The sequence below is a fragment of the Corythoichthys intestinalis genome, chromosome 18, assembly GCF_030265065.1.
Source record: "Corythoichthys intestinalis isolate RoL2023-P3 chromosome 18, ASM3026506v1, whole genome shotgun sequence".
NCBI lineage: Eukaryota > Metazoa > Chordata > Actinopteri > Syngnathiformes > Syngnathidae > Corythoichthys > Corythoichthys intestinalis.
The window spans coordinates 40,675,430-40,699,157 of record NC_080412.1 but is presented as its reverse complement, the minus strand read 5'-3'; the positions used below and the strand labels follow the sequence as shown (position 1 = coordinate 40,699,157).

Sequence of the window (23,728 nt, the reverse complement as noted above, 5' to 3'; positions counted from 1 at the left end):
CGGACCTGACTTACGTTGAAGGAGATAGTACCTTTTCTCGCAGGCACCGTCTAACTGTTTGAACTATTTTAACACACTTAATAATCAATCAGGGAATAGTAACTTTTCTCGTAATTAACGATCGACTTTTAGTATTACTCTAACCACCCAATATAAAATGAATAGCACTTAGACCATAGTTTAAGGAAAACAAGCAGAATATAGGGCATAAAAGATACATGACGCCTTTTTATCACGGAAGCCCAACGTCTGCGTCATGCAACTGACTGAGCAAGATTGACGCTGACAAGCCCACGTCTGCACCACCAACTCTCGCAATCAGTTCTCCCGGACAGTCCAGAACAAATGGCGGGACGCCCTTTCCCAACACAAGGAACACCGGAAAACGGCCGATATCCAACTGATAACACGACTGATAAGACTCCAAGAGCACTTTTGACGCTGAGATAGCAAAATCCAAAACCTTCGTTGCCCTGACAACAGTAACTCCCAAATCCTTCTGTCCAATCCACAAACAGACAAACACACCCTTCTTCCTGCCCACTGCCCGCCCCGCGAGAGCCTTCAAAAGACTGGATGTTTAACTAAGCGTTGCCATTTTTCTCGGGAACCTTTAATTGACGTGTGATATGGTGACCTTGCCTCCTCGCCTAAGTCTGTGTGTGGTAATATTGTATTGTAAATATTGCGAACAATGAGGCTTTTCAGTTATGAAAATTAGCCACCTCCTTGTGTAAACAATGAAAAAAAATCTCGTGAATAAATGCTTAAATTACTGAATTCCTAATAAACATATATATATATATATGCGCGTAAAACAGTCTCGATTGGTTCTTGGTTAAAAGCAAAAACCGGGCAGTTGGCAGTTATTTTGCATAAATTTGTCAAAGAATGACGCCAATGCCGTGGAGGCTCCCATTGATTTTTTTCACGACGTTTCAAAATGCATGCATTGTACGAAAAATATAATAATTGCCTTGAATCCTCGAACAAATCAATCCTGAGACAATCCTTATTGTTAGTATCCTGTCCAGATTTCATACTTTTTGAAGGTAATTCCAGCTTTTTGTTCAAAAGCATATGTGATAGTCATTCCCCCCGACTTCTTATAAATGAAGCTGACTCACACAGCCCCCTACGGGCCAGCAGGGCACAGAGAATACCTAATGTGACCTGTCAACGTATCTTGAAGTCTATGGTTTAATTTATTTATAAATGTATTTATTGCTTCTGTGAAATGTAAGTATAATTCTGCGTAGTTTGACGAAACACTCAGGTATTTTATTTTGTACTTGAATTTAATGCTCTTTTGAAAGTGCAATCTTGGCATAAACACGTTTTTTTACATCCGGTGGCGTGGGAAATGGGTGTTGAGGGTGTTGAGGAGAAATAAAAGTTGTTTTTTTTTTTGGTAATAACATGGTCAACACCTGACACCTTGCTTGCTACCAGGTCCCATTGGATAAGGTGTTGAGAAAAGTGGGTGTTAAACCGAGGCTTACTGGACCTTTTAGTCTTCAAATGTGTTTGTGTGTCATTGCGCCACCTAGCTGCAGGGATTTGCATTACAATTCATGGGCTCTTATTGAGAGACAGCGAGAACCAAAAGTGGTACTTGCCATGTGGCAAAATGGATTTGCCATGTGGCATTTTTTTGCCATGTGGCAAAAAGTGTTTCATCATGTGGAATTTTTTTGCCATGTGGCAAAATTGATTTTGCCGCGTGGCATTTTTTTCGTCATGTGGCAAAATGGATTCTGCCATGTAGCATTTTTTAGGGCGGTATGTGGCATTTTTTGGGGGGTATATGCCAGTTTTGCCACTCATGCGCATCCATGCTATTGACGGCTAAGCACGTCCAAATTTTCCATTCATTTCAAATGGCAGAAAAACGTCTGTGGCTGTGATTTTTGACCATACACTTTACATTACAGCACATTGACATTCAAATGGCACCAAAGTAACGCTATGCCATTGACGGCTATGCATGTCCAAATTTTCCATTCATTTCAAATTGCAGAAAAACATGTGTGGCTGGGATTTTTGACCATACACTTTACATTAGACCACACTGACATTCAACTGGCACTCAAGTAAGGCTAAGCCATTGACAGCTATTCACGTTTTTGGCCATCCATTTACCATTACAGCGCATTGACTTTCAACTGACACCCAAGTCGGACTATGTCATTGACGGCTAGGCACGTCCATGCCATGGATACCAATCTAATTATTATATTTTTTCCCCCACAGTCAAGTTGGAAAATCTTTCCTAAAATGTGTTGTGCAACGCATTAAATGTTTGTAATCCGATTATTCTGCTGTAAATGATCAATGGCTGCAGCCTTACACGGATCCATATTTTGCGAAACACTGAGGAACAACAACAACAACGAATCTTCTCATAGAAGTTAGTGTAATATTTTATAGTGAAAAAGCCACAGAGTTCCTGCTTCGTGATTTGCTATTTAAATAACAATATCTCTCCTTGAAATATCCAATTTTACAGAAAGTATATCTTGCAGTGTGAATACGAAGTAGAATTTTTTGCAGTAATGTCAAAAAGGGGGGAAAAAGGCTCAGAAGAATGTAACTCATTCCCCAGTTGACTAAATATTTTATTCTTTGAGTGCAAGCATGAAGTAGTTTTTGAGGAAGAATTCGATAAACAGCCTTGCTTTCTTGCAACTACAGTAAATGGGCACCTTTACTACTGGCCAATATCAATATTGACAGAGGGTGGGATGTCTTGTGGTCAACTGCTGCATCGACAGCAGCCATTTCCCCCCCCCATTTTTTAAATACAGTTCCTGCTTTGTGTTTGGAGCCACTGCAACGTCTTATTCGGACAGAGACGTATTACTATAGAGGTACTTTGATTTATAATTTAAAGCAGATTTTTTTTTAAATCATAGTAAAAAATGGGATTTTCATTGCAATAATGCTATTTATACTGCATGTGTGACGCTATTGTATAATGTGTTTCTAACAGTCTTATGACAAACTGGAATGGAATGGCAATGCTGCTTCGACTATATTTCACTGTTGCTACTCTACTGATATGCTGTAAGTATTATACATGTAGTATACGTAATGTACTAGTATACTGTAATCTATATCCTGGGAATGATAGAGAAAAGGTCACCGTAAACTAAACTCAATTAAGGACCATGTAAACACAAACCTTGAGGGAGTTTGAATCTTTTGCTAGAATGACTGTGCCCTAGCGCAATTGGGCCAGACATTTAAAGCATGATTGAGTGCTTAATGCATCATTAAATCATTGCATCTAACCGCGAAGCTTAAGGCGCTGGTCGACTCCGAGGTTCTGCAAAGTGACATGAAAATGAGACTTGTTAAGAGATTCAATGAGTCATGCCACACTGTGGACACAATTGTGCCTTGCAGTGGCATCGCACAAAAATGTTGGCTAAAGTCAAAGTGAAGTCATTTGGAACGTTTTCTCCAATTAAAAAGGAAAATATGAATTTGGGTTGGAGGTGCAAACTGTATAATGAAGTATTTGAGGTGAGATATTATTATAGTGAAAGAGGTAATAGTTTAGTTATTCTGCCCATTTGTTTGCTGTTAGAATGCTGAACTGGAAACTCAAACACATTCATTAGAAATTCAGAAATATTCATTCATTCATTTATAGACATTGATATCCAGGTTCCATCAATGCCCTTGTAGCAGTCATCCAAAAACTACAGGGTGACCCCAAAAAACAGGAACTTATAACAATCCAATAAAACCAAGAGTGATGAAAGGAAAATATTTTATTCATAGTAATTAAAACCTAGACGTCGATCGATATATCAGCCGGCTGATATATCAGGCCAATATGTGGACTTTTTCCACAAAAAATAAGCCGATAAAAAAGGATTTTGGCCGCAACTGTGGCCGCCGCTGACTGACGTTAGGACCCCGGAAGGTGTTTACTTAGTGATCCTTACACTCTAAATGTTACTCGTAGCGTTAGCGTAGCATTCGTATTAGCATTAGCTTTAGCATGGCGAGCATCCCCTTCAACTCTCATTTTCACTTGTTTAAAAAATATTTTCAAACAAAGAAAAAAAATCATTTGAAAAATAAAATTGCCCTCCCCTAATTTTTCTTTTTTTTTAATAATATGCAAAGCAAATGACCGTCTAAGGTGCTCGTGACAAGATCTGTTCGAAAAATCATTTTGACCCATTATAAAAAATATCTTTTTTTTGTTCATTTTATTCATTTTTGTGGTTTTTTTAAATTGCTTTACAACTTTTAAATATATACATATATATACATATATACATATATATATACAGTGCCTTGCAAAAGTATTCGGCCCCCTTGAACCTTGCAACCTTTCGCCACATTTCAGGCTTCAAACATAAAGATATAAAATTTTAATTTTTTGTCAAGAATCAACAACAAGTGGGACGCAATCGTGAAGTGGAACAAAATTTATTGGATAATTTAAACTTTTTTAACAAATAAAAAACTGAAACGTGGGGCGTGCAATATTATTCGGCCCCCTTGCGTTAATACTTTGTAGCGCCACCTTTTGCTCCAATTACAGCTGCAAGTCGCTTGGGGTATGTTTCTATCAGTTTTGCACATCGAGAGACTGACATTCTTGCCCATTCTTCCTTGCAAAACAGCTCGAGCTCAGTGAGGTTGGATGGAGAGTGTTTGTGAACAGCAGTCTTCAGCTCTTTCCACAGATTCTCGATTGGATTCAGGTCTGGACTTTGACTTGGCTATTCTAACACCTGGATACGTTTATTTTTGAACCATTCCATTGTAGATTTGGCTTTATGTTTTGGATCATTGTCCTGTTGGAAGATAAATCTCCGTCCCAGTCTCAGGTCTTGTGCAGATACCAACAGGTTTTCTTCCAGAATGTTCCTGTATTTGGCTGCATCCATCTTCCCGTCAATTTTAACCATCTTCCCTGTCCCTGCTGAAGAAAAGCAGGCCCAAACCATGATGCTGCCACCACCATGTTTGACAGTGGCAATGGTGTGTTCAGGGTGATGAGCTGTGTTGCTTTTACGCCAAACATATCGTTTTGCATTGTGGCCAAAAAGTTCAATTTTGGTTTCATCTGACCAGAGCACCTTCTTCCACATGTTTGGTGTGTCTCCCAGGTGGCTTGTGGCAAACTTTAAACGAGACTTTTTATGGATATCTTTGAGAAATGGCTTTCTTCTTGCCACTCTTCCATAAAGGCCAGATTTGTGCAGTGTACGACTGATTGTTGTCCTATGGACAGACTCTCCCACCTCAGCTGTAGATCTCTGCAGTTCATCCAGAGTGATCATGGGCCTCTTGGCTGCATCTCTGATTAGTTTTCTCCTTGTTTGAGAAGAAAGTTTGGAATCCAAATCCGGCTTTAAACTTCTCCACAACAGTATCTCGGACCTGCCTGGTGTGTTCCTTGGTTTTCATAATGCTCTCTGCACTTTAAACAGAACCCTGAGACTATCACAGAGCAGGTGCATTTATACGGAGACTTGATTACACACAGGTGGATTCTATTTATCATCAACGGTCATTTAGGACAACATTGGATCATTCATAGATCCTCACTGAACTTCTGGAGTGAGTTTGCTGCACTGAAAGTAAAGGGGCCGAATAATATTGCACGCCCCACTTTTCAGTTTTTTATTTGTTAAAAAAGTTTAAATTATCCAATAAATGTTGTTCCACTTCACGATTGTGTCCCACTTGTTGTTGATTCTTGACAAAAAAATTGAATTTCATATATTTATGTTTGAAGCCTGAAATGTGGCGAAAGGTTGCAAGATTCAAGGGGGCCGAATACTTTTGCAAGGCACTGTATGTATATACATACATACTGTATAGGAAAGTCAACTACATGCAGTGACACTTTTCAGCCAGGAGTGGCCCCCCCTTAAACTCCACTTATGCATTTAACTCATTTGCTCCCAAAAACGTATTAATATGATCTATTTTTAATTGTTTCAGTGTCCCAAACACACATTTATAGGTCTTTTACGTTTTTTTTTTTTTTTTTTTTTTATTAAGAGGCATCTCTAGGTTCTAATGCACCTAAACTGCAATGCACAAAGCTCAAAACCCATTTTAAATCAATAAAACTGTCCACTGGAGGGCAGTAGCGCATTTTGTAAGAACTCATCTCGGGCAAAGAAAGGAAGTGAAGAAAAATAGTCAGGAAACGGATGTTGGAGGGATCTTGTGAAGACGCGTGAGAATTTGAGAAAAATGTGGAGAACGATTGGGGAAAAAAAGGCAAACGACACTGGTGGAGTGTTTTGAAAAGAAAACGAAACCATCATCAAAGAAGGATTCAAAAAACACAACAGTGTCAGGTTTGTCGCGCGTTCTGCGAAGCTCACATTGCGTTACTCCTGAGCCCAAGGTTGAAACCAACGAATGAAAACAGGGAGACCGATCTTGATCCGGACTCATCAGATTACTGGGAGCCACCTCATTCAACCGGGAGCAGCCGAGAGCCTTCCCCGTTGTTATGTGCGCAAATAGTTCAACAGTTCAATAGTTTAGTTATGTGTAGATAAATTATTACTTTGCCATCAAAAGCTCTATTTGTCTTGTTGTCTATGTTATTTTGTAGAACGAAAACATTCAGATGTTTGGGATGTCACAAAAGTGAAAAATAGCTGTGTTAAAGTTATGTTTGAAATGTATGCTTTTACAAAAAGCTCAATTTCTCTTTTTCATCAGAAATTGGAAAATTGCTCGAACTAAGCTATTTTCTAACTGATTTCTAAAGAATGGAAAAAGATATGAACTAACTTTTTTTCTGCTGAAAGAAGATAGTCTAATCTTTCTTCTGGTGGGTTCCATGTTTATATAGCAATAAAACAGAATTTTCTATGGGCCTTGCAAAATCAGCCAAAATCCAGTAAAACGGCCGGGAGTGAAGGGAGTTGCTCCGGTGAAAATGGCTGGGCGTGAATGAGTTAAAGAACAACAAAATTCTATCATTGTTTCTTAAATAGCTCTTTTAACGTTACCATTATTATTAGAGATGTCCCGATCGATCGGCATTCGATCGGGATGCCGATCGATCGGGTCCGATCAAGTCATTTTCAAAGTATCGGCAAAAAAATATCGGACATGCCTTTTTTTAATATATATATATATATAATTAAATCGTTTTCTAATTGTATTTAACGTTACAGACATAATGTAGTACACTCTTCCAGAGTCTTTAGTTTAAGCTTAAGGTAGGGTTATCAAATTTATCGCGTTAACGGTGATAATTAATATTTTTTTACATTTATCACGTTACAATATTTAACGCACTTAACGCATGCGCTGCACGACCCATTCACGCATTGTCGCGTTCAATCTATAATGGTGCCATTTTACCCATACAGTATATAGAGCTAAAAGGCAGCGTAAAATGAGTAGAGTGAATTTTGGCAGCCTTTGGAGCCTTTTTTTTAAATGGCTAAAGCCTTACAAACCCTCTCCCAACGATTAGAATAATCGTGGGAAGCAATGTGGGTAAGAAAGGTAGTAGTTGATCTTTTTCTTAACACCCTATGTTATTTCCCAACGCAGAGAAGATATATCAATTGGTACCACGACACACAGTCATGGTTGCACTTCCCATCATGCATTTGGGCAGAAGTTAAATGGCTACAGTATTATTTACTGAAAGCTCAAGAAATACACTAGATGACAATATTTAGTCACAATGTACAAAATCACATTTGTCCTTTAAGAATTACAAGTCTTTCTATCCGTCGATCCCTCTCACCGAAAGTGTTATATATATAAAATGTTAATAATGTAAATGCCATCTTGAAGATTTATTGTCATAATAAACAAATACAGTACTTATGTACTGTATGTGGAATGTATATATTCGTCCGAGTTTTATTCTTTTTTTTCTTAAGGCATTGCCAAAATGTATATGATCGGGAAAAATTATCGGGAATGATTGGAATTGAATCGGGAGCAAAAAAAAAAAAGCAATCGGATCGGGAAATATCGGGATTGGCAGATACTCAAACTAAAACGATCGGGATCGGATAGGGAGCAAAAAAAACATGATCGGAACAACCCTAATTACTATGAATAAAATATTTTTTCTTTCATCACTCTTCCCGTTCCCGTTTTTTGGGGGGTCACCCCGTATTGCAGTGTTTAAAGAATGGATTTGGTCACTGTGTCTCCTAATGAATCACAATTAAAGCATCTGGACCAACTCCTGACTGATTAATGCATTGATTAAGATGCCTGTGAGTAAGAATTATTGACCCGTATTCTAACAGACACATGCAGCATCCACCGCACAAATCATTATTTAGGACCAGGATCCCTGCAAGTCCAAAACTTTCTACTCCTTCCCATTACAGTCATTGAAAATCGCTTGGCCATGCCGCAGCCAGCCATCTTCCAACTGGCCGGCAGCCATTAAAACTTCTGGAGATAAGCAACTTCGTTCAATCACAGTGTCTCGTGAGTGTTCTTTATACAGGCCAGAGCCATTGAAATATGTTCTATGGCGCTGGGGTTAATGGAGTTAATGAAGAGCAAAGACGCGTGTCTGAGCTGGGTAATTAGTATACGTCAGACTGAAGACACTCTATGAATAACTGAATTAGTGCTCAGTCCGTACGTGCGGACGCAGTTCTTCAACAAGTGCGTGCAGGAGCAGACTTAACGCGGAAAGAAAGAATGTGTTTCATCAGTATCCTAAAACTCAATCTGGATTGTGTTTTGCTTGAAGTTGTCTGATTAAAACACGTTTGTAAGTGTTCTATTAAGCACACTTTGATAACGTTGTAAAGCAATATGCCACACCCCCTCAGATATTGATCACTCGCATCTTTAAAGAATAGTAATTCAGTTCTAATTTATTTATTTATTTTTTCCCTTCAGGCATGACAAATTCAAGCAAACATACAGCATTTATATGTGTTTATAATTAATTCAACCCTAAAAGAAAAGGGATGACGGGAGAAGCCGAAGCTTATTGAAACCGTCCCCAGTATACCATATAGGACGCAGAAAATATCAAATATCAATTTTTGACATTCAGATTTCGTAGTGATTACAAGTTTGTTTGTTTTTTTATAGTAACAAGCCCCTCTGATTGTTCATTTTCCCAATAGTCCATTGTCGATCGTGGCGATGTGCTCGTTATGTTGATTAGATCCAGTAGATTAGTTCATAATTCAGTAGTTAGTTTATTCAGTTGATTCGATCCAGAAGATAGGGAATAGCTGAAGACCGATGGTAGGACGTGTCCGCCACCCTCCTTTTGTCGACTTAATCCTCGTCGCAGTTTTCATTCTGACTCCCGACAAACATTCATCTCAAGGTTGCGCCGCTTCGTAGAAGGTTGCATCGCCATTCCGGTTGTGGATGGCCTGGGGGACTGGCCTCGCTAGGTCCTTCATAAGGACTGTCCCAGCGATCACTGTCCCACCTGGCACAATCAGAAGAGTAGCTGCCAGCAGCGCACCAAAATGAAACATCCTCGATATCGTTCCACTTCGAGTGTGGTCAGACACAGCGGCCGCCATCTACCCCAGCTATCCTCCACAATATCCAGACTTTAAGGTGTTTTCCAGGCAGGTATTGTCTTGGGCAGGATAGTGGCCAATCGACTAGTTCCATGTCGTTATAGAATTTGAAGAACTTAAAAGTCAATTGTCTGTGCATTTACAGCCAACAGATGATATGTGCTTGTGAGTTCTGTTTGCATTGGCTTTGAGTCCATTGTTTTGGGTACACTCGGTTTTGTTTCAAGGTTTGAGTTGCCACCCAGACATTATTTAACATTTGTACAGTTCTTATTATGTCCACGAGTTAGCTTGAGTGAGCAACATAATTATTTAATAAGGTTTGTTTATACCTCCTCATGACATTAGTAAAGATATTGTCTAATAGGGTAGCACTGTGTGTCATAATTCTAGTCAGCTGTGTTATCAATGGATGCAGCCCTAATGTGTACATAGTACTGGTAAAATCCTCAATATGTAAACTGTTGTTGGGATTTAACAGATCAATGTTTAAGTCACCATAAACAAAGACATGCTTATTATTTGTTTTCGACAGTTTTCCTACACATTCAGTGAAAAGTTCCTTAATGTGTTCAAAGTTCTTGTAGAGACTTCTGCCGTTGAAATGGATTAATGAAAGCTTACCGTCAAATTTAAAAGAGCTGTTAAATGGCGTACCGCAAGCAACACGTCACTTCCGCTCATTAATATTCATGGCATTAGCTACTGTTGCTAAGCAAGGACAAGCCACCGTTTGTCCCTAATAGGAAATGAATGGAAATCGTGTACGAAGGCGATGTTTACAGCGCTAAACCTACCAATTCTCTCCGAAAATGATGTGCCTGGTGCCAAATTGACTGGCATAGATGTGGAAGAACATAAAAATGTTCAGTTAAAGAGATGGCTTTAGTGTCGAAGGCTGAAAAATACGAAAAAAATGAGCCAACCTAAGCATAGCTTTAGCTTTTTTTTTATCGACGCGACTGACAATGACATTCTCCGGTTTCAACAAGCTATCCTTTACCATCAGCCCTGTCTTTCTTATATATCCTCTGGTTGTCCTATGTCTCTTACCGTTCTTGGGGGTAATTTAGTTAGCTTTGTGTAGCGATTGCAAATGCTACTCAGTGACAGCCAACGAACACTTTTAATTTTTTCTTAATCTTAATCCTATAATTTATTTACACTTCCCCCTTACTAAAGTTGTTTTATATATATATATATATATATATATATATATATATAAAACAGAAACTGTAACAGTGGCAGTCAGATACCATTGTAATTTTTTTCAGGTCATTCATTGTCAGACAGGAGCAGTACGGCACAACGTTACGCTAAAAAAATAAAGTAAAAAATATAAAAATGGCTTACCTCTGAAAGACCATGCCAACCCAACATAATGTTTACTGCATATGAAACATGAATGGATTCGCCGAGCTGGTGTTAAACTCCGCGCAAGTTGATTCGGTCTTCACATTTTTTCCTCCCGAGTTTTTGGTTTCCGGGAACGTATGAAGAAAACATTCGTCATGGTCGTAATGTCTAGAGTCGTTTCTACAAGTTCCAAAAAAGCAATGCGTGATCGGCATGTTCGTTTTTGAAAGATTACCGGCGAAAAGTAGCACTTTTTACGTTGGGTCTATGCGAGGGCGGGTCTATAATGTCCCACTTCGGCTTTACGATGCGACGTCACGGTCGAAAAATAGCCTGCGTGCGGTACGCCATTGATCATCACTGTAGTATTTGCACTCCTCTGGTCTGTTGCCGTAAAAGTATTTATCAGGATCGAATATGTCATTTGGTTCATTGGAACAATCTTCAAATTGGTCTTCCAACTGTAGTTGTGATGAGAGAAAATGCGTCCTTCGCCTTCAAGTGTCTGTGAGTTAATTCTTTTCTTGTCATGAATGGTGTGTTGATTTCCATTGAAATTCCAAGCTAGGTTGTCATTCTGAATGGCTCGCTCTTTCTTAACCCTTATAACTTTACCTTTCATATCCCTAGATGTCCTGTTAAGTTGCTCTTCAGAACCTGACAAGAAGAAAAGTGGAATAATTCAAAGGCCTGCCAAAAACACTAGCAGCACCATTAAGGTGATGAGAAATGACGCAAAAGCAGATGACGGGAGACCCGAAACTGTCACCCGAACGAGGAAGGTCAAAAAGAGAGGAAATAGGAAAAGAACAAATGACACCGCCTGCACCAGCCTGGGAGGCATCTGCCAGCCGAACCGATTCGTCTGCCAAGGTCGATACATGAGAGACAAGTGTTCAGGGCCCGAGACGAGACTTTGTTGTATGCCAGGTAGGGGTGGTTACACATGAATGCGGCTCAGTGCAGCAAAGGCGAATGAAAATAGCCCCACTGTATGGTGTTCTTGTTAGTCTTTTCACGTCGCAGTCACGCGTGCGCGGCTTTGCCGAGTATGAGTCTGGATAAATGGAGGACATATTTTTAAATGACGAATGCTCTCATTTTAGTAGCACCTGCAAAGTTGCTGGAATATTTAGTGCTTGTCATTGCCTAAATTTGTGTAGTCGAATTCAGAATAAATAGGGAGTTTGACAAATCCTCGAAGAAATGTACAGTGCAAATTTATAACGTCTTAAACAGATTATTTTTCTTAAATCTAGTCAAATCCTTTTCTCCATCTTGTTTTGAGTGCTAAAGACTATGTAGCCCCTATCTATACCCTTCTGTACGGTCCCTGACAAAAGTCTTGTCGCTTATCCATTTTGTAGAAAAAAAATTGCTAATTAACCTGACTTTTAATTTTTCAGTTGGTTTCAGAAATGGCTCATATGAAAGCTAAAACCCTCCCAAATGATGTTGAATGGTCAAAAATATATTTCACTGAAAAAAGATTTATCATTAAATGAAGACAAAGGTCAAATTTTGGCAAGACAAAAGTTTTGTCGCCTACAGAAAGTAGTGTGAAAATTGAAAAATGTACTTCAAATACAAAAATATGTTACATAACATAATCGAATCTGTTTTCTGAGTGAATCTCGGATCCATGCGGGCTCCAGTAAGTCTCCTGCAATATTTGCGGCGACTGTGGTGTAATTCAATGGAAGATTCATCTGAAAAATCCACTTTTTGCCACAAAACAGTGAAGTTTGGTGGTGGCAAAATTATGGTATGTGGGTGTGCGAGAGATCTGCAGGGTGGAAGGCAACTAGTCTGAAATATCAACAAATTTTAGCTGCCTCTTACATTCCTAACCATAAAAAGGGACAAATTCTGCAGCAGGATGGTTCTCCGTCGCATATTTCAATCTCTACCTCAAAGTTCCTCAAGGCAAAGAAGATCAAGATCCTCCAGGACTGGCCAGCCCAGTCACCAGACATGAACAGGATGAAAGAGGAAGCATGGAAGACCAAACCCAAGAATGTTGATGAACTCTGGGAGGCATGCAAGACTGCTTTCTTTGATGTTACTGATGACTTCATCAATAAATTGTATGAATCCTTGCCAAACCGCATGGATGCAGTCTTTCACGCCCATGGAAGTCATACAAAATATTAAATTTGGATCTCACAGCACCACTACTTAATTCGCTTACGTTATGTAACATATTTTTGTATTTGAAGTACATTTTTTGTTCAATTTTCACACTATTTTCTATAGGCGACAAAACTTTTGTCTTGCCAAAATTTGACCTTTATGTCTTCATTAAATGATAAATCTTTTTTCAGTGAAACAAATATATTTTTGTACATTCAACATCATTTGGGAGGGTCTTAGCTTTCATATGAGCCATTTTTGAAATATTTAATAATTAAAAGTCAGGTTATTAGCAATTGTTTCTACAAAATCGATAAGTGACAAGACTTTTGTCAGGGACTGTTATGTACAACGATAGGAGCTGCGTTCTAGGTTCGGCTTAATTGGTTTCGATACAATGAGAACAATAAACATCAGGTTTAGGCAGGTGGAATCCTACTTTTGTATATTTTTTTAATGAACAATACAATGAACTAGTGCTGCAACGATTAATCAATTAACTCGAGTATTTGATTAGAAAAAAAAGATTAGAATTAAATTTTGCTACTTCGAGTATTCATTTATTTAATTAAAGTGGCGTTGTAAAGGTATGTTTTGAAAGTGTTTCCATTTAGTTTGATTGAGTTGGGTGGATAAACTGCCCTCTATTGTACTTCATTTCACATGGCTGAATCCATTTGCTCCCTGTTAAGACCAACATTAGCTTGGTTTTTGTTTGAGCTAATGTTTTTTTTAATGCATTCGTGATTTACTTCATAGGTATATTTAGAAATTTTTGTGGGAGTATGTGTCCGAACCATTTGTTAAGAGCATTGTAAAAACGTTAGCATTAAAGTTAGCAGACTTTTGCTATGTAAGTTAGCCAACTGTTCTTTTGTTGTACATAGATACTCATTTATACCGTTTGAGGCTCAGCTCAGGTATTTTTTTATGTTCCTGAACTGATTACTCGATTAATCAAACTAAATGGTTCGTCGATTAATCGACTACTAAAATAATCGATAGCTGCAGGCCTACAATGAACTTATTTTAACATTTAACAACAATGAACTGGTAATAAAACTTTAAAATAAACAACAACAAAAAATAGTCCTATTCGGTCTCAGTCAATTGTTTCGTCAAAGTAAAAATTTGTCCAATATTAGCTGCAATTGCAACTACTTCAATGTCTTAAATTTTTACTATTGCAATAGTTTTCTTCTCCCAATGTTCGTAGGAGTGCACTTTTTGAAAGAAAAAGAAAAATGTATGTATCAATCCAATGACTGACACAGTCCTACCCCACAGACAGTCCGTCTGTTATTCCAGAATTATCGATGTTCTTGGTTCTTTAATCACTCTGGTTTGCTCGCCATTATTGAGTTCAATCTGAAAAAAAAAAAAAAAACGACCTGCATTTACCACAGCTCTTGGGTTACAATCTTTTCAGTTTTACTCTTTCAGTTTCATTTATGTTGTACAACTTTTTCTGTAAACACTCAATAATATAACTTCTAGTCATTCACAAAGCATCTTGTATGCAATAAATGACATTTTTCATAACACAAAAATGCTAATCATGCTTTCCAAAGATGTTTTTTTCATGCAATACTGTAAATGGCACATTTTCCATAACACAAAAATGCTAATATTTCTTTTCCTTTCAAATATAAAATAGATTTTACACCATTTCAAACAGCAGAACATTTTAATAAAAAATATCTCACCGATTTGTCTTAACTGACGGAGCCTGGTCCTCTTCCTCTCACACAAGGCTTTTGGCCTGCATGAGTAAGGCGGTAGCAGTTAGCCATGAATGTAAATTTAGCATTAGCGAACTAGCAAAGTGTGTTTCCACATTTTACCGAGTGGTTTCTGCTCAATATTTTCACCACTCGAGCGTCTGAATTTGCTTTAAGCAACAAACGCCACACAGAAGCAGTTGATGGATCTGACAATTTGCTTTTCTTTACCTTAATATTTCTTTCCTGAGCGAACAAAACTTTGTCCCCTCAATTAGAAAAGGCCAACGTTCCAAATGGAAGTGCGCATGCGCTGACGTCACAGCCGTGAATCTCTGAATAATAATTGCTTTTTTCAGATGTCGCTTACGCCCTCTAGTGACGTTATTGGGTATAACGCTTCAATAATTTTCTCTGGGCTACAACTAGTTAACAGATGAATGCGTCAGATTACTCCACTTACTTTAAATATTAATATTTGTTCTAATTAAACCTTTACATCTAAAAATTGGTCATTTTCAACATAAATTAAGAAAAAAGGCTTTCAAATAATGTTTTGAACAATATCTCTTCTTGAATTAAGAAAATGACATTTCAAAGCTTCTTTAAGATTAAATATACTAATTTATTTCTTAAAGTAAGTCTATTAAGCTTAATTTCAGCTTAATAAAAGTCTAGCTATTTCTTATTTCAAGAAATCTAGGTGAGTAAAATTTACCTGAAGCACTGGCAGCCAATTTCACAAATTTCTAATAGGTTCACACCGAAAACGAGGGAATTTAACTAGTTTTGAGGAGGTGAGTTTTTGCAGTGTACTGTATACCTTACAGTACAAGTAGTCCCCAGATTACGAACGAGTTCCGTTCCTAAAATGGCGAAACCAAATTTCCGCTTAAATCAGAATTAACCCTGTAAGAACCCCTACATACCCCCTAAATCTCAAAATAACTATCCAAAAACATGTATTGTATGTCACTGTACAGTCCTCGCCAAGACGTTGGAGCTAAATCCTAGCTAGACGCGAGCTAAACTGTAAACATTCCACTCTTTCTCTAACTCGGCTGCACGACTTCTTCATGGGGGCACAGGCGCTCTTCCTGGTGTGTGCGAGTGCGCTCTTCTTCGTGTGCGCAAATACGTTCTTCATGTGTACGTGCGCTCTTACTTGCGTGCTACTACCTGCTTGCAAGCTTTCTGCTTCAAAATAAAACAAAAGTCAACATCATAATCAAATACATGTTTCGCTAATGAGCAGAACGGTCATATTAATAAAATAAAGTAAAAACTAAGGTCTTGTGAGGTACAATAAAGTACTGTTTACGCGAATTAAAAAAAGAAAAAAAACCACTGGAGACAAAATGGTTTGACAAGAATCCGGCATCGTAAAGTCAAAATCACGTAAATCGGGTACGTCGTAACCAGTGTTGCTCATAATGGCGTTAGAATATAACGACGTTTCTAAAGGCGTGATTGTTTTTCAGTAGTGAGTAATCTACTTCCCATCTTTGCAACGCCGTTACCATTACTGAGGATGTGAAGGGGCGCGTTACTACAATTTGGTTGAATGAAGCGCAAATTGTCTGATTTTGTCACACATTTACCTGCCCGCCTACCCTGGAGACTGCAGAGCGGGGAGGGGGGCGAAGGGGGTAGTTACACCTTTGCAAATGCGTTGATGATTGGCTGCTAGGTGGCTCGGAGCATTAGCATAGCATTCAGGTTCTTGTTAGCATTAGCAGTAACCGTGGCGAGTGTCATCTTAAACTCTTGTCTTTTTTTTGTTTGTTTTTTTATTTACATACAGTTCATGGCGTCCAGGTTCGTACAATTAATTGAAAATGTGTGTGCATTATCATCACCAAGTATTACAATAAAATGAGATTTTGATTTTTAATTAGCAAAAATATGTATAATGTAATAACCAAGTAAGTATACCAAGTAACTAATTACTCTTACAATAAGGTAACGGAATTACTAACTCAATTAATTAAGAGTTTTGTTATTTATATGATAACAAGGTTTAGGTTTATTATTAACAAGATCAGGTAAAGGTTAACAGAATTTTTGGGGGAAATTGTGAAACTCACAGTCTTGCTTCTTTTACTGTGTCCATAGTAGGAGCTTGGAGTGTCCTATGCGTGGGTCACTACAACAACAGAGTGAGGAGCTGTGACTTGCATGGCTGTGGAGCTTTCAACTCCAGAGGGTGAATTGAATTTTGAAACTTAAATGATTTCTCATGCTGAATTTCTAGTGTTATCAACTCTTTGAAACAATCCCGAGGCTCCTCTCCCTCACTCTGTGATCTGAGAGTCATGATAGGAGGTACTTTGTCAAGACAAGAGTGGCACAGCAACAGTAATTGAAAGTGAATTGCAGTGTAGTTTTTGGCATACACTATTTCACAAAGTATAACTGACATATCTCCAAGGTCCTAGTGTGATTAACTCATTCACTCCCAGAAATTTTCACCAGAGCAAGGACCTTCGTTCAGTTTAAATGGATTTTGACTGATTTTGCAAGGCCCGTAGAAAATTCTGTTCTATTGCTATATAAACATGGAACCCACCAAAAGAAAGATGAGACTCTTCTTTCAGCAGGGAAAAAAGTTAGTTCATTTGTTTTTCCATTGTTTAGAAATCAGCATTAGAAAATAGCTTAGTTTGAGCAATTTTCCAATTTCTGATGAAAAAACAGAGAAATTGAGCTTTCCGTAAAAGCATACATTTCAAACATAACTTTGACTTCAACACAGCTAATTTTGTGACATCCCAAATATCTGAATAATGTTTTCCTTCTACAAAATAACAAACAACAAGGCAAATAGAGCTTTTGATAGCAAAGTAACAATTTATTTACACATAACTAAACTATTGAACTGAGAGATGACGCTGTTGTGGCCGCGATAGCTGGGGTAAACTTTTCCCTCATTGCCGCCTGTCTCATCAAGATGGATTTTTTTTTTAGTCTTTTTTTGGTGACCACTGCTTCATGGCGGAGTTCGCCTGGGGAACTTGTGTGGGGCATGTTGTGTTCCCTGCGGGGAAGTGGTTTGGTCGTGCATGTTTCCGGCTGAGTCGCGGGACATTGGAGGGTCGCGGGGGACACGAGCAGCCAAGCACGGTGGCGCGGGCTCTGCTCAACGGCATCGTCCGCTGCACTGGTGGTCCCGATTGTTCTGCTCGGTCGTCCAGCACCTGTCATCCCGGGCGTCCTCCCGGTTGTTCTGCTCGATCGACCTTCGCCTGGCATCCTGGACATCTTCCCGGTCATCCATTCGGTCGTCTTCCGTCGGCGCCCCAGCCGTGCGCGTTCCGTTGAATCGGGTTGCGGGTCTTACCAAATGCGCTACTGCCCTCCAGTGGCCAGTTTTATTGCTTTAAAATGCATTTTCAGCATTGTGCTTTGGAGCGAAGTTGCATCAGAACCTAGAGATGTCTCTTGTGAAAAAAAAAACATAAAATACGTATAAATAAGTTTTTGGGACACTGAAACAATTAAAAATAGAACCTATTGATATGTTTTTGGGAGCAAATGAGTTAAACAAATTACAGAATTCATCTACAGTGGTTTGTAGTAGAATACAGTAAAGCTTTGAACATGTTAGGCCTTTTGTGGTAATAATATTTACTATCCTATTTTTAAGAGGCCTGAATAGGACGCTGGACTTGGTGTGTGCTGACTACGGTACAGTCAGTGCTCCCTTCCCAGGCTCTTTGGCTGGACCAGTGAGTCAGAAAGACCAGGCTGGTTTCCTGTATGATGGTGTCAAACTTTTCAACAACGGTAAGAGTGACGAATACTTTGCTAAATGCTTTTTACATAAAAGTTGGAACAGTAACGAAGATTATGGAAGGAACAACATTTGTTATCTTGGGCTGACTGTTTAAAATCGACAATCAAGTCAATCAGAAAAGGATAAAAATACTGACAATAACCTGATCCAACCCTTCCATTATCTACAATGCTTATCTGTTTAACTACGACTACACTGAATTCTGCCACAATAGGTATATATTTTTTTTTCTATTCTTTAGAAATTCGACTTGTCTGTAAGGTTCAGTAAACATATCATCAGCTGTCTATATCTCACTTCATGAATGAATGTAACACTGTAAAATCCCTGATTTATTCAAAGCTAAGCACACACACACACAAAAACAACAAAATAATGCATCTGTAAAATACAAGCAATTTTCTGTAATCTGTCATTTTAGGGCCAAAAGACAAAGGTGGTCCTGGAGTAATAATGTGAAGGCGTGGGAAGGCGATTTAGCGATTAAAAAGATTAAGATTATAATGAACTCTTGGTTTCCTTTAACACAGAAGACCCCCGTTCATATAAATAAACCCATTAATGGCAAATCGAGAACGCTAAGGAGGTCAAACAAAGTAGGCGTCTGTGCTTTCAGGGATGGACACACAAATACACGCAAGCACAAACAGGTCCACAGCGTATGTGTATCTTAAAAGCATCCTGAGAGAACATCATTAGTGCCTTGGCCTCTAATTTTGTTGCATTAGCACAAAAGCTTGTATGTCCAGTCGGCTTCTTTCATCTGTGGCTAAAGTGAAGACATGATTGAACATCAGAGAGAGTCATTACCTCGCCCTTACACCCGTATTAATGCTGAAATATATATATAGGCAAAGATGATGGGGTTTAGTTTACTTCTATGTTTGGATCTCTCACGATGGAGGTCCTAATGATCTAATTGGGATTATAGAATGTTATGAAATAGTTTATACCATAAACAGATTGGGGGGGGGGGGGGGGGGGGGGGGGGGCTGGTGTCCGAAAAGTATCATTGCATGTAATTGACTTTCCTATATTTATAAAAGTTGTAAAGCAAGAAAACAACAAAAATGAATGAAATGGACAAAAAAAGATATTTTTACAATGGGTCAAATTTATTTTTCGAACAGATCATGTGACTAGCACCTTAGACGGTAATTTGCTTTGCGTATTATTTTTAAAAAAGAAAAAAAAGGAGGCCAATTTTATTTTTCAAATGATTTTTTTTTCTGATTGAATTTTTTTTTGTGATTGAAGCAACTTTTTTGGGAATTGAATGATTTAGACACAAATATCCAACCCATAATATGGCCCAAACACAAAAAGGATTGCTAAAATCAAAGAAAACTTTTTTTATTGAAAAATTATGTGTTAAAATGCAAATTTGAGTCTCAAATATTTTTTCTATGATTTAAATTTTCTTTGAAATGATTAAAATGATTTTTCTTTTGAAAATATTTTTTTGTATGAAGCAACTTATTTTTTGATTGAATAGTAAAGACACAAATGTCCTAGCCAAAATGTTGCCCAAACACAAAACAACATTACTTCAATCAAAAAAGTTGCCTCAATAAAAAAAATAAAATCAAAATAGCTTTCAAATGCATTTTTTTTATTTTAAATTTATTTTTGCATTCAAACACAATTTTTTTGTTTGAAGTGACTTTTTTTAAAATGGAAAACATATATTTTGATCAAAGCAACTTTTTTTCCGATCGAATAATGAAGACACAAATCTACCCCCATATGGCTCCGCCCAGGGTATACAATTTTTGACTGAGATAACTACATTGGCACGACACCAGCGGGTGTACCATATTCAATGGATGATGATCTTGGCGAAAAGTATAGCTGTCCTGCCAGCAGCCTGATTTTGAGTTCCCCTCAAGAATGATGGGAAACAAAAAAGCGCTCATTTTCAACGTATTATTATAAATATTCTTGTAAATTAATTTTAATGCTGACACTGCGTTTCGGGGTCATCAACATGTTGTGCCCGCCCTGCCCGAAAAGTCAAACTCCGCCTATGGGTTATACTCTCTTGAGGATTATTATGTTGTGAAATCCTCTCAACACATTTATAGTAACTGATAACATCATATTCAGTAATATTTAGTAACAACTGACAATGATATTCTATCGTCACCTTTTGTCTTGGTGAAATCGATTCAAGGGAATATTTCTCCGTCTCTTTCTCTCACCCAGTGCACTGTGTAAAGATCTTTAACATTCGACCTTTTCGTTACACTGGAACGGTGGCCCTGGGGGACCCGCTGGGTTACGTGCTCCCTCTACAGGATCGCTTTGCCGGCATCACTTCCCACCTGAAGCTGCAGATGTGTGACGGCACTGACCCTTCACCTTTCATTTGAATGCCCGCAGAGACCATCTGCTTAACCCATACTGTATAAGTCTTTCATACATTAATCATTTTTAGTTTTGATTGACACTCAAAGTGTGCTGGTTCAGCTCTTTTATTGGATATCATTATACATACATACTGTTCAAGTAGATGGATATATTTCTGTACAGTTTTTCTATTACTCTCACACTATTTGCTTGACAACAGGTTGTGTGGCCTTCATATTGCATTCAATTCGAAATAAAGTAATTGTTTTTGTTCAATATGTCATTATTTCAATTAAACTTATTACTTAAGAGTGAAACTAGAATTATTCCTGAGATAAAAACATCTCTGATACAATTTTATAAAGTGCCTCATTGATGAGCAGAAGCCATCTTAACCAAACTCGGGTAAGATAAATGCTTATATGATGTGAATATGTGCTTCCTCTTTCATATGAATCATTATTACCAGTGTTGTTTTGGTAACACTTCACAATAAGGGTCCCTTAATTAACATTAGTTAAAGCATTTTTAGACGATAACTAAGGTTTAAGTAACATGACAATAATTCATTTAATCCCTCATCTAACATTTATTAGGGGGATGGGTCTTGATAAGTATATGCTTCTCCCGTCTGCCCTTGTCTTTCTTCGGTTCTTTCTTTCTTCGGGCTAATCACATTTTGCAACTGTCAATGATATCGATGATGATAATAAACATTTCCTTCATTCATTCATTATTATATTAACATGAGTTAATGCATTAGTTAATGCATTTTAAGACAATAACTAATGTTTAAGTAACATTACAACAATATAATTGCTTATCCAACATTTATTAATATATTAATTAACATGAGTAATGCATTAGTTAATGCATAACCAGACAGTAACTAATAGTTTGGTAAAATTAATAATATATATATAGGCCTATATAGGGTTGGGGTTTGTTAATTTCTTAGTTAAGGGACACATGTGCTACACTTTACAATAAGGATCCAAAAAGCATTCATTAATGGTTAATAAAGCTAAGGGGGGGGGGGGGGGGGGGGGCAACTTAAGCATTTATAATTTCTTAGTTAAGGGACACATGTGCTACACTTTACAATAGGGGTCCAAAAAACATTCAGTAATGGTTAATTAAGGTTAAGTAACACTTATGAGGTACGTTCACGTGAAATAATACCATACTTAAGGTTAGGTTACAATTAGAGATGTGCCGATCGATTGGGTCCGATCACGTCATTTTCAAAGTATTGGAATTGGCAAACAAAATATCGGCCATGCCTTTTTTAATATACATACAGTGCCTTGCAAAAGTATTCGGCCCCCTTGAACCTTGCAACCTTTCGCCACATTTCAGGCTTCAAACATAAAGATATAAAATTTTAATTTTTTGTCAAGAATCAACAACAAGTGGGACACAATCGTGAAGTGGAACAAAATTTATTGGATAATTTAAACTTTTTTAACAAATAAAAAACTGAAAAGTGGGGCGTGCAATATTATTCGGCCCTCTTGCGTTAATACTTTGTAGCGCCACCTTTTGCTCCAATTACAGCTGCAAGTCGCTTGGGGTATGTTTCTATTAGTTTTGCACATCGAGAGACTGAAATTCTTGCCCATTCTTCCTTGCAAAACAGCTCGAGCTCAGTGAGGTTGGATGGAGAGTGTTTGTGAACAGCAGTCTTCAGCTCTTTCCACAGATTCTCGATTGGATTCAGGTCTGGACTTTGACTTGGCCATTCTAACACCTGGATATGTTTATTTTTGAACCATTCCATTGTAGATTTGGCTTTATGTTTTGGATCATTGTCCTGTTGGAAGATAAATCTCCGTCCCAGTCTCAGGTCTTGTGCAGATACCAACAGGTTTTCTTCCAGAATGTTCCTGTATTTGGCTGCATCCATCTTCCCGTCAATTTTAACCATCTTCCCTGTCCCTGCTGAAGAAAAGCAGGCCCAAACCATGATGCTGCCACCACCATGTTTGACAGTGGGGATGGTGTGTTCAGGGTGATGAGCTGTGTTGCTTTTACGCCAAACATATCGTTTTGCATTGTGGCCAAAAAATTATGACAAGCTTTACTTAGAGCCAATTACCTTTAATTAATTATATTAACAATTAATGCTCGATTAACATCAACTGGCACAACAAAATTGCCATTACTTCGAAGTGAAATGTAAAGAAATAAACATAAAAGCACCAATTCAAAATAAAGGGCATTATGCGGCTCCCACATTAACTCCAAGCCTTTGTAAAAGTGGGATGCCCTCCTCCTCATAAGAGCTCATTGAATGTACATGTTTAACTTTGTGAAATGCGAGCAAAAACACGTTTGTCAGTGCATAGCGCTGTGCAGGGCGAGTGGGGTGCTGTCTGACATCGATAGTTTGCTTAAGTGCCACATGCTCGGTTTTTTTCGTGCTTTTCAAAGTTTGGATGGCTGAAATTCTTTGACCCTACTACATAAAATGTGCTGCTTTTATTAGCGACATTGGAATTATCATGGCAAATTTTGTACCACATTTCCGTGCAAGCATCATTTGCTTCTAGCCATGGTACCTACCTCCTGCAGCCACTTTTCAGCAAATGTCCTTTTTTTCGGTAGCTCCGGTGACGTCTCTCTCGTCTGTCTGTCTTTTGACGGGGGTGGGGGAACACAGAAATAATTACCGGTACTCAGTGGGGCCTGCCTCTTTGACATTTTGAGAAGTGATTTTCTCGTGTCCTCCGCAAATACAGTGGTCAGCCATCGGTACGCAAAAGCGTATGGAATCCGTTGAGTGCCCGCACGTTTGTCTACGTCCAGTAGGACCACTTATGTGCACCCCTGTGTATATA

The 23,728-nt window shown here is 38.2% G+C and overlaps 1 protein-coding gene and 1 long non-coding RNA gene across 2 annotated transcripts in view; one reads left to right on the top strand and one right to left on the bottom strand.

Annotated features, from left to right (window-relative positions):
- LOC130906300 (leukocyte cell-derived chemotaxin-2-like) overlaps positions 1-21,105 on the top strand; it is a 32,828-nt gene extending 11,723 nt beyond the window's left edge. The window contains exons 2-5 of the mRNA XM_057820469.1: positions 11,520-11,819; positions 16,859-16,949; positions 18,390-18,529; positions 20,745-21,105. Coding sequence (XP_057676452.1) covers positions 11,612-11,819; positions 16,859-16,949; positions 18,390-18,529; positions 20,745-20,911 — 606 coding nt within the window. The 5' untranslated portion in view covers positions 11,520-11,611 and the 3' untranslated portion in view covers positions 20,912-21,105. The remainder of the gene's footprint in view (positions 1-11,519; positions 11,820-16,858; positions 16,950-18,389; positions 18,530-20,744) is intronic.
- LOC130906301 (uncharacterized) lies at positions 13,349-15,050 on the bottom strand. The gene is made up of 3 exons (XR_009061290.1): positions 14,975-15,050; positions 14,729-14,784; positions 13,349-14,390 (listed from the first exon to the last, which is right to left on the bottom strand). It is a non-coding gene; the product is annotated as an uncharacterized LOC130906301 (long non-coding RNA).
- Positions 21,106-23,728: the final 2,623 nt, after the last annotated feature.